Source organism: Micropterus dolomieu, linkage group LG19 (genome assembly GCF_021292245.1).
Source record: "Micropterus dolomieu isolate WLL.071019.BEF.003 ecotype Adirondacks linkage group LG19, ASM2129224v1, whole genome shotgun sequence".
In the NCBI taxonomy this organism is placed as follows: Eukaryota; Metazoa; Chordata; class Actinopteri; order Centrarchiformes; family Centrarchidae; genus Micropterus; species Micropterus dolomieu.
Window position 1 is genome coordinate 16,764,232 of NC_060168.1, and position 18,200 is coordinate 16,782,431.

Consider the following 18,200-nt stretch of genomic DNA (forward strand, 5'->3'; position numbering starts at 1 on the left):
GGGGGGGGGGACAGACAGAGGGTAAACAGCTGAGGATACGCCTGCAGTCTGCTCATTCTACGTACACACACAGTGAGCTGAGGTACAGGTCAAAGGTGATAGCGTATATAGCCTCTGAAGCCTCGTGGCCTTCCATTCAGTGATACTGCTGTGACACAATGAGCATGGCAACACACTCAATGGGCCCTCAGTAGTCCTTTAACACCAAGTTGGTGACGTTTGCAGTCACCAGCTGTGAGGGGAATAAAGAAAGAGGAGGGGAAAGGAGGGGCACACTTCACATAATGGAGACCATAATATATTTGACTGTTATTCCAAGTCATAACATAAGGTGGTCACAGAAAGTTGGTAGCAGTTTGTGTTATTTTTCAGCCTGTCTTTGTTCACTGTTTGATGTCACACAGCCTAGCCCAACAGCTCTGATAAAATGTTAAAAAAGGGACTATTATTAGCTAATAATTTTACTATTCAGGTAGTCATGGACATTTTGGATAAGAAATCAATATAGTCCACATGTATCATAATTTATTTATTTTACATAAATGTATGTAAAATAAACAGTGTTAATGAGATTTACTCAGACTTACTCAGAAGATGAACCGACCAAAAAAAATCCTTGTGCGTTACTATGACAAAGAGTTTTAAAGGTCTGTACCTGTGATGTGTGTCATGTGTCAATTTTGTGTTGTATTATCTATGGATATACACTGTTGCTAAAACAGGCCACATTATGAAGGTGTTTTAAAGCCATGGAAAGACTTAAAATGTCAATGTATTTATCATGGAACCTAATGTACACATCTGTGTTTGCTCAGTGGATGACACGCTCACATCCTGAGCCACCGCTGCCCAACTTCGGCCAAGTGAGTTTTCACCTACCACTTTGCTGTGAGAGGAATGGTGTGTCCTTATTTACCTGCCCTCCTGTGCTTCTGACCACATCTGGGACATGCTGATTGTAATCAGAAATGCTTGATCATTCCCACGACAATCTTTTAGTGTGAGCAAATGAACAAGCTGAATTCTAACTCTTGAGACATTACATATGTTAATACGGACAGTAATGTGAGATGCACTCTGATGAAACAATGTCTGGGCTTTGTCATGCCTCAGTAGCTTGATGCACACATTAGCATTCTATTAAAAAATAACCAATCTCCCTGAACATACTAAATGTTTAACTAACCCAGAGTTAAGAGATATTTGATAGAGCAGCAAGACAGATCCACCACATTCATGGATAATCTTCTTCATTATTTATTATAATTACTATACTAATAACCAGAACATGCTTAAAGAACTTAACCACAATCGTAATTAGGGTGAGTACATACTTGTTCTCAATTGGGGGAAATCTTATGTAATGCTTCATTATACTTAACATTTATACTCCAGATGAATTATCATTTCTGAAGTGAAAACAGGCATCTTGACGCCAACGTTATTCCCGATTAATACTCCAGTTTCCTTAAATGCGGACGTAATTAGCCTAAGCACTGTTTTTTAATATATCAAGGTGACTGTGTTAGGATATCAGGCGGATGAAACTCCAGTTTTAATGTATGGTTTCAATGCAATTTTGCTTAATTATAGATCAGAGGATGAACATTACGTGACATCGGACAGGTAATAGCACTAAACACGGATGGACAAAAAATTTAAATGAGTAAGATGAGAAACTGGTTCAACTGGCCTCAGGGCTAGTGGCATGTTGTTCAAATGCATCTATTTTGACAGAAATCCTTCCATGACTCAGTCACATTTTTGACCTGACAAATCCACTCTTCTGCCCTGTATGCTGCACATTTTACAGCCGTATTACACATTATGGAGCAAGCACTAAAAATACATGCGTACATGACCTGGATAGTGTTTTAGCCTGCTGATACAGGCTGCCTGTGGAGCCAGTGGTGCCAGATATGTATCAGTTGAGCCAAAGTCAGGATGTGCCTCCCCCTACTTCAGCTCCACTAAATTAAGACCTCTGACTCAACCAACACACACAGACACACTCCTATAGTGTAGCTGAAGGACTTAAGGCTCTTCCCGGGGCTAAGAAACAAACTAACTAGAAAGGAGCAGTCTCAAAACATAAGTGAACAAATCCACAGCGAGGCTTCACACCCTCCACATCAGCCACGGAAAACCCTGAACTTTGGCAAAGGAAAACAAAAATGACAAGACGAGGAGGAAAAGAGGAGACAGAAAGGAGGCAGTGAGCAGAGATGTGATACATACAGCCTCCTATATTTTCATTTTCTTTCCTACCACAGACAAGAGTTTTTTTCTCTCTCTCTCTCTCTCTCTCTCTCTAACACGCATGTTAAGGTATTTCCTGTTATGAATGTGAGGTGGCCAAACAGTATTATGGGTGACTGACTGAGCCCCTTAAGTGGGCCCCTTTTTTCTCATACAGTGCTCCTTTTGTCGCTTCTCTCTCAATTTCCTCCTTTCAATCTTGTCACAGTCCGTTCAGTGGTGATGAGCCTGAGCCATTTGTGATTAAAGAGAGTTTACTGCACATATTTTCTCAGTGTGACTTAGTGGACCACTGAGGACCACTTGCCAGAACCCTGTTTAATTGCTATGCATAATTAGAGCTAAAAGGCTATGTAAATTAGTTTAGTGATTGACTTAAAGACAGAAAGAAAGAGAGAGATAAAAGAAAGAAAGAAAGAAAAGTAAGACAGAGAGAAAAAACGAGAGAGAAAGAAAAAAGAAAAATAAAGAATGCTGCAGAGTGCTCTAAGCAATTCCACTCTGGAGCACCGCTTCACATCTGGCTTCTATTGAGAGAGGTATTGGGTTGCACACACTCTTCCCGGGCCTCTGTTATGTGTGAATACTCAACCCACACATGAGTGCATGTAAGCATGCGCGCGCACACACACGCACCCACTCACACACACAGGCTCTCTCTCAGTTAATGGGCACTGGACACTTTCCCACTCACATGGTTACACACAAGTTCCCTACTACCAGGTGTCATGTTACAAAGTTACTATCCTAACAGCTCACAGTGCCTCGTTTTCATTTACCATTTCATTGTCCCCATAATGTCCTACATGTACAAGTTTAAAAACAGAAAATAAAAGTAAGAGAAAAATACTCGTCTCCAATAAGTGAATGTAACTGGATTGGGCAGTGGGACAGACAGCGGAGTAAGTAGCTAACCAGATTACTGGCCTGCCTCTATGAGCTTAGAGTGAATAACATGACCTGAATGAATCAATACAGGCTGGAGTTATGCTCAGGAGTATGTCCTCACATACAGGACAAGGACTTCTGTCTGGCACAGTAATGACGGGAACAGTGTTTGATGAAATGGAGAAACTGATTTAGATAGTGTAGATTTTATGATAATGATATTTTGTGTACATGTTAACAATGAGCTAGGGTTTCAAAAGTGTATGTGCGCTGGAGGTTTTAAGTTTTCACATCACACTAGTGTAAATTCAATATGGGGCTATTTAAACTCAGATTTAAGGTGAACACAAATGTTTCCTCTTTAGCAGATTAATCTGAAAACAGCCTTATAGTGTCAAACTGATACATGTACAATCATCATTCTACAAAGTAAAGGTCAAGGATCCAAGTGAAGTAACAATAAGCAAAACACTTTATTGTGTGGCAGGGGACTTTAACAATTCATATTTTCTTCATACTTTAGCCAGTTGTTAAAATATGTTGCCCACTCACTGATCCCACTTCCTTAAACTTTCTACCCACACTCTGGTTTATCCTCCTCAGCTCTACATTCATATTCCTCTTATATTTTCCAATTCCACAACCACACCCTCACCAGTTGTCCGTCTCCTAAGTATCCTGCTGCCCACATGCACCCTTAGCACCCTCCCTCTTCTCTTGTTGTTATGCCAATCATTGGTGGACTTGCCTTTGCCCCCCCGTAACCATGACCAGAGCATACTTCCAAAACCACAGTCTCTGAGCCATGCGGCAGATGGAACAGAAACAGGGGGACACAAACAAATCTGTTGTTGTGTGTTGACAGAAACATAGAGACAGAGAGGAAGAGGGAGATGGAAAAAATGAGTCTCATATGCTACACGTGTTTCTGGATAGTATACATGGTGTGTGAAAGGAAACAGAAGTCTGTAAATCAAGTAATACAAGATGCTTTGAAACATCTGCATGTTTTGTGAAGATTTACTGGTCTGCTTGTGAATGAGTACCTGCTTGGCGTGGCCCTCTCTTTCTCCTGAAAGCAGCGCCGGACTGCAGCGCCTCCAAAAGGCCATCCATGATACCCGTTTCATCACCCTCTGTAAACACAGCATCAAAACATAACATCAGCAATGCATCAACAAACACTGGATTAAATCAATATGTGGAGTCACATTTCAACTTTTATTTATATCACACATATACACACACCACTCCATTATCACAATCATGTTATTTTAAATCAATACAACCCTGACATATACACATTTTCTTTACCAAGACCTGATGAGTAATTAATGGTTTTTCTAAACCCTCTACCTATCGCTGTTCCTCTTAGACACGCCAACACAGCCACGTGAGCAAATTAGCAACATTAACCCAGATAGGCAGTGACCTAGTTCAGCTACTGTCATTAATAGGGGCTACACACTGGACTTTCTGGGAGATAACCTCTACAGCACACAAACAGCTGTATAGCAAACACCCCCCCCCATCCCTTAAATCAGGGAAGGGGGCCATGGCAATGATGCTATGTATATAAGTGTGTGAGTGTCGTAATAATTGTTTTGTGGGCAGGATTCAGTGGCACAGCTCAGCGCTCAAGCAGATGGTTTTAATTATTTATATTTGGACCTGAACAGAGACACAGAGGGGTCTGGAAAAAAGGGGCAGTGAGGTTGGGGGGTTAAAGGTTTATGTCTTCACCTCCCCAACCCCCAAACTCACACACACACACACACACACACACACACAATATATTTAATCCTGCAGTAAGCCATGAAGCAGATGGCCTGTGGTCTCGCCTGTCACATCAGAGAAAGTCTCTCTCACACACTTCCCAGGCCTTCCATAGCTCAGATACACCCCTCAATGTCCATGTACTGAAACTGCACAGATAGTTCAGAAGGATGTAGGCCATGTTTTTCTCCTTCCGGGGAAACACATCTGGCACATCTCCACTCACACTAAATCACGTGGTTGACTTAAACCGCTGGTGGAAGCACACAGACACACAAACCTATTTGTGAATATGTACTGGAGGCAATCAAGAGGCCAAACAATGACCAGGCTTTGTATAAAACAGGCTTACTGTTGACCGAGTGAACTCTGAACTAAGCTAGAATGAATGAGGGACGTTACTGTATAGAATACATTGAACTCTAGTGTTTCTTTGCAAGTGTGGCCTAGGGTAAGGCTATTAGATAAAGCCATATATGAGTCTTCTTTATCAAAGTGAAGCTTTACAATGTTTGGTTTGTTAATGATTAGTAATAGGGATAATATTGGGGGAAACACACTTGTTGGGTTCAATCCCTTGTTGATAATCATGTGCTCTTGTTAATCCACATGACTTTCTGTGGAACAGATATCTGGTTAATGGGGTTATTATTGACAATCAATATTGAAATGGCCTCAAAAAGTGATGGTGGCGTAGTCAGACTCAGTACAACAACCGTATGGATTGGGAACAGCACAAGCACAAACACTCTGTACACACACAACAGCGCATGACACACAGCAAGGTACTGCCTGAAGCAAGTAAGAACATAAGACGGATTAATTAGTGTAACAGCATTAGATCATGAGCTCTTAAACACGCCTTTTTGGATCTGATCTATATTGAATGCACACACACACACAGACACATTTATCTGACACACACACAGAGGGAGGACAGGATCATGTATGGAGCATTAGTACCCCTAAAGGATGTTCACACAATAGGACGTGGGGAGATGAATGGAAAAAAAAACAGAAGTAACAATAAACACAGACATATAAACAGAGAAACTAGTTAGTAGTATGAGATAGAAAGACAGTGTTCAAGTGGGTTGGACAGAGTTTTCCTAATGTGCCATGATTGTGCCCCTCTTTCACGGCAGCCTGGGGAGAGACATCAGGCTACCCAGGCTTATCCTATCTCATCCACCAGCTTACCCTGTGCTTTTCTGCTCTCCTCCTCATTCCCCCTTTTCTAAGAGACATCAACACAGTCTAATCCCCAAGACAACATCTGCTGCCCTACTCTCTGCATTTCCTTCCCCTCCCCCACGCTACTCTCTCACTTACTCGCTGTGTGGAGCACGAGCACTCCTAGTGGCAGTTCCCATACCAGCATCAGTGTGGGTGTGTAAATCTAACATGCACACACCCTTTGCCACATACAAAACAGCACACAGCCTCATACAATATTTTACAGACAGTACTGACACCTAGCTGTAGAAATAAGAATAAGTCAGTTGCCAAGTTGTCTGGCATATTTCCAAAGATGAGTGTATGACAACCAGGGATAGATTTTTCCTCACAGTGGTAGACAATATTTATCGGAGAAAATTAGAAGATCTTCTACTTAAAGCACATATAGTGAATGTGGCATCCAGGTACTTTGGCAGTCTGGTGCCCTGAATCCTGAACTTCCATGTTTCATAAGAGCCAAATAGAGCCAAATTAAAAGCACTTAATGATTAGATTATTAAAAGATGACATAAGTAATAATCTAATAAGAGTCTCAGAAGACTCTTATTATTCATAATAGTTACCATCACATGCTTAGCACATGAACAAAGTGAGGCTCCACTGAGTGAGCGTCTGTCTGTCTGACTCACATAGGAATGACAAGGCCACAAATGGCAAACACACACTGACCTTCCGGGGTTTAACCAATAACTGGGATATCATGTTTACAGAGAGACAGAAAGTGAGAAAGAGGAACATTCAAAGATAGTAAGGGTATGTGACTGCATGGGTGGCAGAGTAGTAGAGAAAAACGAAACAAAGCAAATGTGAGTGTGTGAAAGTGTAGCTGCTGAAAAGAACCTTTGTGTAATAGCCATAGAGTATGAGGGTTATAAACAAACACAGAACAAAGACCAGGTGTGTCAATGCCAAATTTGTCTGTGGCTGAATTCAAATTGAGGAGTTTTGAATGACTCCAAGCCACAGAGGCAGTCAAATATGCCACCTGTATGTAAATGATCTCTAGCCCACTAATGCACATACACACACTCATCTTTGAAGCACTATTATGTTCCTTTCGCGCATGCCTCTAGAGGCTGAACATGAAATTTGACAACCTTACTTTCTATCACAAAATGTCTGCTTTCAACACAGAGACAAAATATTGCAAGTAGAGCCTCAGTGCTTTCTGTGGGTTATAGTGCCCTTTAAATGAATGGCAGACACAGGCGGAGGTAAGGGGAAAAAAGAAGAGGGAGTGATGAAACAAAAGCAAGAAAGAGAGCAGAGGAGAAGCCAGCTGGAATGTGCAGCACTAGGAGAAAGGCAAGAAAGACTTTTTGTAAGAGAGGTTCACAAAACAGACACATAGATAAACATTCTTAGGCTTACACACACACACACACACACACACACACACACACACACACACAGCGCAGAAACACTTGGCCAGAGTTCTCCAACGCGTAGGTAAAGCAAAACAAACATTCTCAAGAAGTGATGTTGTAACACACATACATACACATATACACAGACTGCATTGAGGCTGTAGCAGATTTTGACTGTGGAACTGTAGAGTCCCAGGAGAACTCGACTGGAGCCAGAGAGAGGAGGAATGTACTGAAACTAGGTCACAGTCTGAGAGAAAGGGGAAAAAGTGCCTGTGCATAAATGTGCATCTGCAAGTCAGGATTTGACAGTGTGTATACGAAGATTAGAGAGTGAGAATTTGTGTGTGTGTGTTACACAAGACAATTATAAGTATAACAGCATCTCACAGAAAAGTGGAAACATGTTTTTGGTGCTAAAGAGATTTAGGCGTTCAATCAGCTCTCTATTGTGGAGGTAAATCCCCTGTTCACTAGAGAAGTGAAAAGAGGTCAAGCGGTTCATTGTGTACATCCTTCTTGTCCTCACGTTACTTGCTTACTTCAAAACACACTTCATCTACATTAGATTAACTCCGGGCAATAAATACTGATGGGTCCTTCTACACACACACACACACTCCTCAGAAGCGTGGACTCTGACTGCCCCCAACTGGAATCTAAGGGAAACACAGACAGAGTGGTGGACTGTTTCTCTTTCAGTCACACGCAGGTAAACATATATGATCCAGCAATTGTGACCTGCGTTGATGTCAAGCAGCTGGTTCTTGAGTTTCTCCTCCTTCTCCTTCTCCGCCTTTTCCCTGGCCAGTTTGGCCTTCTTGATCTTCTCTTCAGCCTCTTTCCTCTTCTGATTCTCCTTCACTGCTTGCTGATTGGGGGGAGAAAGAGAAAAGGAGAAAATATCAGACAGTGCATGTATGGAAATTACGTTTTAGTGTGATGGTGTGGATAACCTAGCGTGAAAAGAAAGTGATCCTTAGAACAAAATTCAATCAGACAGATGTATGACGGATCTGATGGATATCTGTGTATGTGCTGAATGGCAGTTATCTACAATAACTGGTAAAACAAGTTACCTCCTGCCCTCCCAAACGCCACATTTACAGTTGATGTATAAACTGACAATATAATGAAGTCACTCTCATTCATTATTATGTCAATACACACAGGTGTACAGCAATATTTGTCTTTCTAGTTTGACAATTGTCTTTCATCTTAATTTTTTTCAACTCCACTTGTGTGTCTGTCGTATGTCTTTGTATGTGAAACTATTTGATATGAGGGTTTTAGTTAAGAAAACCACACTTGTGCCCTTCACAGTTCAGACTTCAGTTAGTTAATTCACATGCTCATAAACACACCTGGAACATGTTTTTAAAGGTGTTAATGTCGCCAAAGAATTCCTCTATGGAGATCTTTCTCGGGTCAAAGACAAAGTAGTCTCCCAGGTCGTTATATTGCTTCTCCATATTCTTATGCAGCAGATCCAGCTTCTCATACTGCTCTTGGGCGAGACTCACAAAACTGTGGAGACGCAATGTTAAGGAACATCGGACCACAGCCTCTGTATTTTAATAATATATAGAAATGATAATTCAGGATGACAAGGTTTATGGTTTGAATATTCTGGCAAAGCAATCAATATTTTAAATATGTAACTGAATAAAGAGGATATGGACATCTTCTCCACAAAAAGGTCCTTGTCACTTTGTGGAGGGGGGAAGGTTTCCAGATCTTTTTCCAGGTTCTTGATCTGACGGCCCATCTGCTCAAGGTTCTTCTGAACTGTCTCTGCAGACACTGGAGGAGACAGAGGGGAAACATTAATGATGCAGAGCAGCTACATTGGTACACCTATATATGATAGCACACTGCATCAATAAGATGAATGTAATGTGTAACGAGGGATTGTAATGGATGATACTATGTAGGGCTGGAGAAGTATGGAGATCAGTTAGGTGTCCCATGTACCTCTGCTGGCCTTTTCCACATGGATGAGCTCGTCTGGAAAGCTCATGACTTCGGGATACTGCTCCTGGCACACATCAGCGAGGAAATGGAGCAGGGTCTGCTTCAGATCAGCTGATTTGGTGTCACGCAGCTGATTGGAAGAAGGATTGATTTAAAAAAGGGCACACTGAAAAGGCAATCAATGGAAAGTTATTTCATGTCTGCATGGGCTGTCAGTGTTTCACACTTTTCTGTTTACAGATGTGTCAATGGATGTTTATGCACTTCTGACTGTGCATCCATATTTCCACATTACAAATCTGATAAAAATACAATAAAATTAATACAGACATCACTGTTGTTACACTAATTTGGCGTAGCATCACTGTACCCATGATAGAATCACTGGGCCATTTGTACATGTTCATGTCTGTGTTATATAAATTAAATACCTAAAGCTAATGTTGTTGCTAATGTTTCAACTTATATATGTTTTATGTAGACCCCTCTCGTCACTCAACTGTATAAAACTAAATAATATGGCCCAGAAATTGACTCTGGTTCAGATATAATTCAGTGTTGAAAATAACTGAAGTGAAGCCAAAGAAGCTGGTGCATTCATTTAGTTTTCAGTGTGTGTGTTTGTGTACTATATCTACACTTCATTTTACCTTGCACAGGTATGATATGGAGAAGCCATATGCTTTTCCATTACGGGAGCCAGCATTCATGTAGTTCCCAACAAGGAGGATGATCTCAAGCAGCTTCGAGAATGTCTCGCTTTTCCTGAGTTCCTCACAGGCTGCCGTCACAGACACCACATCTGGCTTGATGTTGTTTAGGTGCTCCTCAAACTGCAGCTTGAACAGGATGGCCTGAAGCCGTGGCGTCAGCCGCTTTACACTGGACATCTGGGGGGGGGGTGTTCAGACCCATTCATATGTTTGTTGCCACATGGATTGTGTGTGTGTGCGTGCGCTTAATTGTGTTTAAGCGAAGAGGATTTCATCCATTACTCACATATTCCACAGCTGAACAAAGTAGTCTGTGTGTAACAGAGTGAGGATTTTCTGTGTCTAACATAGTGACAACGATATGACTCAGTATTTCAACATGTCCTATATGCCTCATTTGCCATTTTCACAGATTTCCCTGCAATGTTTGTGGTCATGTACAAGTCAGCTACAAATTCAACAGATTTTTCAAAAACAAAATGGTCTAATTCATGTGCTTCTTCATTTGTGTATGTACGTTTCCTCACCACTACTCCGAACTGTTCGGACTCAGCCAAGTCATCATATTCATCCTTCATCTCTCCTAGGACACTCAGCTGCTCCGGTGCTGGAAGTTGTTTGATCAGGTTCTATGTGGCAAAAAGAGGAAAACATACATGACAAACAGGATCTGGAGACACTTTGTTTGTGCCACATACATGTGTCCCAAACTACTCCTTTAGCAAAGACAGATTGATTGACCCTTAAGAGAAACTTTTTTTCTGTGGGTTATTCCACTGTAAAGGATGATCCGTGTGCAGGTTCAGCTAATGAGCTGTGTGAAGAATCCAGAAGTTTATGTGTTCTTACGTAACTACGCAATACCCATCTTAAGTTACCATTTTGGCTAGGTCTCTCTTGTAAAAGAGATCTGAAGAGACACTCAATAAATAAAGGTTACATAAAATAAAAAATGTCCTGCTGACGAACACATCAACAAGGCAGAGGCTTTCTGTCACAAGAATATAAGCTCAGTACACTTTTATCCCATTCATTAACTTGACTCATGATTCTACACACAGCTACATACACATTAAACTGAAAGAACCCATATTGACATACAAACATGACTGGATGCATACACAGAACCTTATATACCAACACTGAGGAAGATCTGAACTATGTACCTGAGCCAAGGACTCTGTGAGGATCTTCTCATTAACCTCCAGGATAGCGTTCTTGATCTCTTCATATGGGATACGGAACGATCCCAGAAAAATGGCTGTATGAGCAAACACAATTACCAGCACTTTTCATTACTACGATCTAAAATCTAATAAGGATTCAGTTGGACACACTTTATAGTTGGCATTTCAATAGTGGTGTTCACTAAATGCATTTAAAGAGGAATGTTAGTCTTACAAACAGATGGGCATCTGTGGACTTACAAAGGTTCTGTGAAGACTTCGAGTCGAGAATCTTCAGCTCCTTCACCTTCTTCTTCTGCGTCTGTTTCTTTTCGTCTCCGCCATCCTGCTCCATTTTGGCTGGAGAGGTGGATAGAGAAATGGACAGATGAAAAAGAAGACTTTGTTAGAAATTACATTTCTTGGTAACTTTCTTAATGTAAGATGAATATGGATATGCATAGAAATAGTGTTGCAAAGAAGGACAGTAGTAAAATCAGTAGGTTCAGTAATTTAGAGAAGTGGATAGAGGAAAGGATAGAGGGCCTCTGTGATGGCTATAAAAACTGACAGACTTGGCACAGCCTTTACTTTTTTCACCCACTCCCCCAACTGTATGGTGTCATGGAGGTGTTAGGATTATTGTATCAGTGGCCTTGGGTAAGATGGAACTACTATGAAATGGCTGCAAGACTGGGGGAAAGATGTCCCCCTGCTGTGTGTGGGCCTGGTAAATATGGTTGGACATTTGCTAGCTGTAAGGCATTTTAAGTTTGCAATCAGCTTAGACACATGCATATACAGTACAGTCTATCACACACACACACACTTGACAAACACTTCACATTAACGTTTTCTGACAAGGTCAGGATGGTGACTGTAAGGATGTGTCAGCGTGTAGGGGTGAATGTGCACTGGCAGAGAATGAGGAGTGAAAGATGAACAAGCACATGGGTTTGACCACATAACAGCCAACTGTAAACATGAGATCTAAGGTCAGCGGAAAACTAGATGTCACGACTGCTTACTGCCATTATCTAACCACTCACACTGAATTTCACATTCATCTGAAAGTGCATGACAAATACAGTATGTCATGATTAGTTATGGAATCTATAGTTGATCAACGAGAAAATGTCATTGATAAAACTGATAATTTTTTTATTATATATATATATATATATATATATATATACATACATACATACACATACATATATACACACACACACACACAAAAACAGGAGACAGGAGCATCTATACCACCTACTCTTTCCTCCAGTCTCTCTGTAGGTTTTGTCTATGTCTCTATCCGACCTTGTCACTGTCTTATCTTTGTAAAGACCAGGCAGGAACAGGAAACAAGAATCACTGTCGGGAAAACAGCCAGCAAGAGTGCTGGTACAGCAAGTACAATAAGAGCATGCAGTCTGCCTCTGAAACACACAGACAAAAAATACAAATCAAAATCAGCCCCTGTGTGCAGAGCAGCCCACCTGTTTCCACTGCCTGACCTCATGTAATGACATCAGAGGCTAAAATGAAGTGTACAACAGACTATCTGGACTGAAACTACTGTAACCACTGTCAAATAACGACTAGATGTTGTTATGACAGTCCTACTTAAGGCTGCCTAATTACCAGTGTTACTACTATGTATTTACGTTTGTAGGTGTAATTTAGGTTTACCTTAGGAATGCTGAGCTCTCTACTGCATATGTGGCCATTTTTCTTCACTTCCTCATTAAACCATATTTTTTCCACAATCTGTCCACATTCAACAGCAGCGTGTTAGACTGGTGAAAAGAGACAGATATAGCCACTACAGCGTAACAACTCATTCACCTAGCTGTCCAACTTTCCATACAACTAGTCAAACAATGCTTTGTCTCTATGTGAGAGGCCAATCAGTTGGACAGTCTGTTAATGAGTCCAGGCATCTTAATGAGCTCCTCATCTCTCCATTTAGCCATTCATTCAGAACACACTCATACACAGAACAGTCAGTCAGTCAGTGGACTGTGGCCTCAATAAGTCCCATTGTTTCACTCAGCATCAGCTTTAGCTCTATGAAACTCCTCTCAGAATCAACCATCACATGCGACTAAGTTTGGCTCACAGTTTAGGGCAATGTGATCCATTTGAACTCTGTACTTCTCTCTGTTTGCATGTATTTTGTGCTATATCAATATAATCGGCTGTGTATATCACTATCATGAATCAATAACACTATTGTGTGACTGACACTGCAGCCATAGTCCCTGCTGAGAGCAGGAAACCACAGTAGGAAGTCAACCATTACACACACACACAGGGTAGGAAAATCCATCAGGACATCTGAGAGGAAACAACATAAATATCTTCGGACAAACACAAACACAGCTGAAAGTTTAGGAAGAAACTCGAAGGAAGTGAGGAATCTTTAGGACAGAGACACAAACAGGGAGACTGATAACGACCTAAAATAATCCACTTCTTCAAGACAGTGGCACGTAGAATATGAGGGAAATAATACCTCTGAAGATAAAAGTGAGAGAAATAAAGAGATCTACGAGTAATTCTACTAATATCAGTAAAAACTTGAACCTGTGCACGTGTACAAATATGCACATGCAGACTTGTACAAAGACACTGAAGTACAAATGTTAAAGCAGAGATGAACGTCTTATCTGGATGGTATATAATCTCAAGCAGAGACAATCCAGTTTGTCTGGGACAAGACTAGTGAAGGCATCATGTCACTCGGTCAGTGTGAGCCTATGTGTGTGTGTATCTTTGGGAGGTGTGTGTGTGTGTGTGTGTGTGTGTGTGTGTGTGGGCATGCGCATCCCTGCTAAAATAGCTTCAGTTCCAGCTGTTCTCTGGCCAATGGAATCAGGCTTAGCTATGTTGACATCATGGCTGATTCATAAAATGGGGTCTGGTGTGCAGATTGTAAAATGGCTGCTCTGTGGTATCCACACACGGAGCCGGCTCATTTCATTTATGAGCCGATGGCACCCCTAGCGGTGACTATGGGGCACTGTGCCATGTTACACTTCGTCATTGTAGGGGGAGGAGAGGAGATGACCGAGGCAGAACACACATGTGAGTAGACACACGCAAAAACATACAAAAGCACATACAAACACACTTGTGGAGTGCTGACATTTTAACATCCACGTTTTATTGTCCCAGCTGCCTCTTTGTTATACAGTCATACAGAAAAAGGACCCTTTTGTGGAAGCAAATCACTACCATCCCTACTAACACACACACGCTTCTCTTTTCCTGGAACACCTCCCCCTCGTCTCCCCAACAGCTGCTTGGCACTGAGAGATGAGAAATAAGGGGTGTGTGTGTGTGTGTGTGTGTGTGTGTGTGTGTGTGTGTGTGTGTACATAGACCACATGTGTGTGTGATGAAAGAAAAACAAAATTCTTCCATTTCTGACTTCTGGTTTTAATTAGGTGGAAAGAGAGAGGGAAAAAAGCAGATAGATAGAGGGGGGAGAGGAGGCGACGGAGGAGAGCACAGAATCATGATGAGCCAAGTCATGCAGAGGTCTCTGTCAATATGTAACTATGTGTGTGCATGCATGTGTGTGTGTCTCTCCATCTGCACAAAGAGGAGTCTGTTTATCAGTCAGCAGACCTGAGTGTGTCCTTCACCCACCACCCCCTCATTCCCTGCCTCTCTCCTTCCCTCACTCCTTAAAAGGAGAAAATGTTGGTGGAGGTGATGGGTAGCCAGGCTTGGAGAAAGAAAGAAAAAAAAACACATTTGGAAAAAGACAGATGGAAAGAAAGAAAAAAAGAACAAGTCAGGAACACAAAGAGAGGAAAACATATTTAGTCGACTTTCATCCCTGACTGCTCTGAACTATAGCCTCAGCTCAAATAGTTTCAATCCTCTCCCAGAAAGCATAGCCTCTCCTCTCTATTCTATCTCTTCTCCTTTCGTTTCATGTGGACTATTCATCCTCTCATCACCACTCCCTGCTTGTGGCATGCTGCAGTTTATTTTTAACCCACTAAAAGCTTTCAGATGATGTTCTTTGTTGTATATCTGTTGGCCAAAAGTGTTCTGGGCCCTCTGGTGGCAAGATAGGAAAAAAACACAACATTAACTTTATATAACTTCAAAACCAACTTTTTCCCACTCAGCATTCCAGGGCTGGAGATTATCTAAACTGGAATGGGGGAGAGGGTTTATAGTTTCAACATTAATATCCCTTGACTGAGAAGTTCTGTGGAAAAAAACCCCCCAAAATGCTGAGGTTGCTCAAGAGAAAGAACCACACAGAGACACAAACAAACCTTTTGCCAACTTTTAACATCAACAAAGACTAAATATATTTCAGGGAAACTAAATGAGGCGCATCTAACATTTAGTTTTTTTTAGAAAGTTTACTTTCAGAATGCTAAAGTATTAGTATAAAAAGGGGAATGAGACGAAAAAGAAGAAAGGGAGGGGGGCATATAGTTCTTTGTGTAAAGTAAACAGAAGGCCCAAACTATGGCAGACAGAAGGACAGCTGTAGCCTTGGTCCCTTTAAACTTTAAAGGTCCAACATTCTGTCACACTCTATATAACTGTGTGTGCATGTGTGTGCGTGTGTGTTACAATGTAAGCAAGTTTGACAGAAGAAGAATAAAGGGGGTTTCCACGGTAACCTCGAGTCTGAAAGAGCCCCTTCATCCTGTTTTTCACTATGAAAGGAAATGAGGAGAAAAAATTCCTGACTGTGTGTGTGTGATTGTGTGAAAAGGACCAGATGGCAGGGTGGGGCAGTGAGGAGGGGGGAAGGGGGCAGGATGTGGGAGGGCCAGGGTGCAGGGGGAGGGCTTGTGGGCGGGGTTAAGAGTGTGCTCCCTTGCGCTCCCCTGGTGCATGAACAGTGTAACTGCAGCTTAGATTTTCTGCCCTGAACTAAGTTGGATATTATCAAACTACATTTGCTTTAGAAACATAAAAAGTAGCTAAGGTTTATAACTAAATATATGTACAGAGTCTGAAATACAGAATTTAGTTTTGCTTTACCATCTTCTCATTAGACTTGGCCCGCTGGCTCTAACACACTAAGACAACAAAGACTCAGGGCACCACACTTTGATTTGATTTTTTTTTCCCCTCCAAAGGAGGCTAATCTAAAACCTATAAATCTGTTAGAATGTCTAATACACAATTTGCTTGGTTGATTATTCTGCCTTAGATAATGTAAAATTATAAATAAGATAACTTATCTTACATATATTTTATTTCATTAAATTCAAATCTAACAATTATCAAATGGCTCTGTGTCTTTCTCATCCAATTATGGCAACATGGCACTTGTATCTGTTGTTCAAGGTCCAATCAGTTAGGTTTAAAATTAATGCTTTATTTTTCACTTATAAATTGTTAGTCCATGTATTTAATGGCTCATCGGTTAATCTCAAGGTGACAAAGGTTGCAAAGTGGTGTTGAGTTTTGATTTGTTTTTGTTCGCAATGACAGACAACTTTAATAGACATTAAAGTGGAAGAATTCTATACATACACTAATCTACCACAGACCTTCAATGTTAACTCATTGAAAAGTAACAACAAAAAATTCACAATGTGAATGAGATGTTTTACTCTGCCTCTTATTAAAAAGTAATGTAGTGTAATATAGAGTAACATGTCTTTTTTATCTGACTGTATTGACTACAGGAGGCACAAAGTGTGGTTCCTTCAGTGAGGTTCCTTTTTATGTGTGGAGTCACATTGCCCTCCACTGGTGAAGTTTGTGTACTGCTGCTACATGGCGTAAGGCTGGAGACCCCAACACCTAGATACTGTTTATTACCGTCACAATCCATCTCACTCACTATCCAATGTGTGTGTGTCTGTCTGTTAGTGTGTGTTGAAATAAAGAACATACAGATGTGTGTGTGTGTGTATGACAGTGTGGGAGACAGAGGTGGAAAGAGTGTGTGGAAGTGTTCAGGGTTTGTGTGCTTGTGCATGCTGATATAAAGAACGTACTGAGAGTGTGTGTGTGTGTGTGTGTGGGTGTGTGTGTGTGGGTGTGTGTGTGTGTAAGAGAGAGAGAGAGCGTAGGCAGTACAAAGGGTGGAAGACAGAGGTGGAAAGAGTGTGTGTGAGTGTCAGTGTTGTTCTCTCAGGGCCATTCTGACCTCTCTCTGCTCTTCTGGCCATGAAGGTCCTCAGCGATGACGCACACACCGCATGTAACGGCATCACTGATGATACACACACACATGAAGTATGCTGCCTGCATTGCTGATAAGGTGCACTACAGTCCACACACCAACACAGCACTACCTTGAACTCGAATTCCCACTTGCTGAAACCACACAAACAGCCCATAAATCCCCATAGCAAATAACAGAGGACACAGACAGACACCCCACCACTAACACACACACACACACACACACACACACACACACACACAGAGGTGAGCTGCTATGGTGTGCTTATTAAATCAGTCCTATATCAGCCAGTCTCCTTGGGACAGCAGAAAAGATTTACTACAGCAATTACACTGGCTAATTACAAGGAGGAGAGATAGAGGGAATGAGGGAGAGCTACAGAGTGTAAAGGAGAGAAGGAAATCAAATCAAGGAAAGAGAGCAAATAAAGGTGTGAAAACCGAGACGACGAGAGAGCAAATAAAGGGGAGAGAGATAGAGAGAAGTTAGTTTAAAGGACAAAGACGATGAGGATTGACCTTCATCCAGCCACAACACCTTAGCCTTGAATGGGGTATGTGGAGAAAACACAAAGGTTTAATGTTCAAACTCTTAGACCAGCTGTGTGCATGCGTGTATGTATGTGTGTGTGTGTGTG

General features: G+C 41.5%; 1 protein-coding gene across 4 annotated transcripts in view; it reads right to left on the minus strand.

Annotated features, from left to right (window-relative positions):
* Positions 1–18,200, minus strand: part of LOC123957468 (protein diaphanous homolog 1-like) — a 131,477-nt gene that overhangs the window by 28,632 nt on the left and 84,645 nt on the right. For all 4 annotated transcript variants that reach the window (XR_006821798.1, XR_006821799.1, XM_046030288.1 and 1 more), the window contains exons 19-27: positions 11,644–11,742; positions 11,383–11,477; positions 10,744–10,845; positions 10,154–10,393; positions 9,504–9,633; positions 9,208–9,332; positions 8,894–9,058; positions 8,271–8,400; positions 4,194–4,283 (exon numbers count right to left, since the gene is read on the minus strand). Coding sequence is in view for 2 of the 4 variants with exons in the window: in XM_046030288.1 (XP_045886244.1) it covers positions 4,194–4,283; positions 8,271–8,400; positions 8,894–9,058; positions 9,208–9,332; positions 9,504–9,633; positions 10,154–10,393; positions 10,744–10,845; positions 11,383–11,477; positions 11,644–11,742 (1,176 nt within the window). In the remaining 2 variants the exon portion in view is untranslated. The remainder of the gene's footprint in view (positions 1–4,193; positions 4,284–8,270; positions 8,401–8,893; positions 9,059–9,207; positions 9,333–9,503; positions 9,634–10,153; positions 10,394–10,743; positions 10,846–11,382; positions 11,478–11,643; positions 11,743–18,200) is intronic.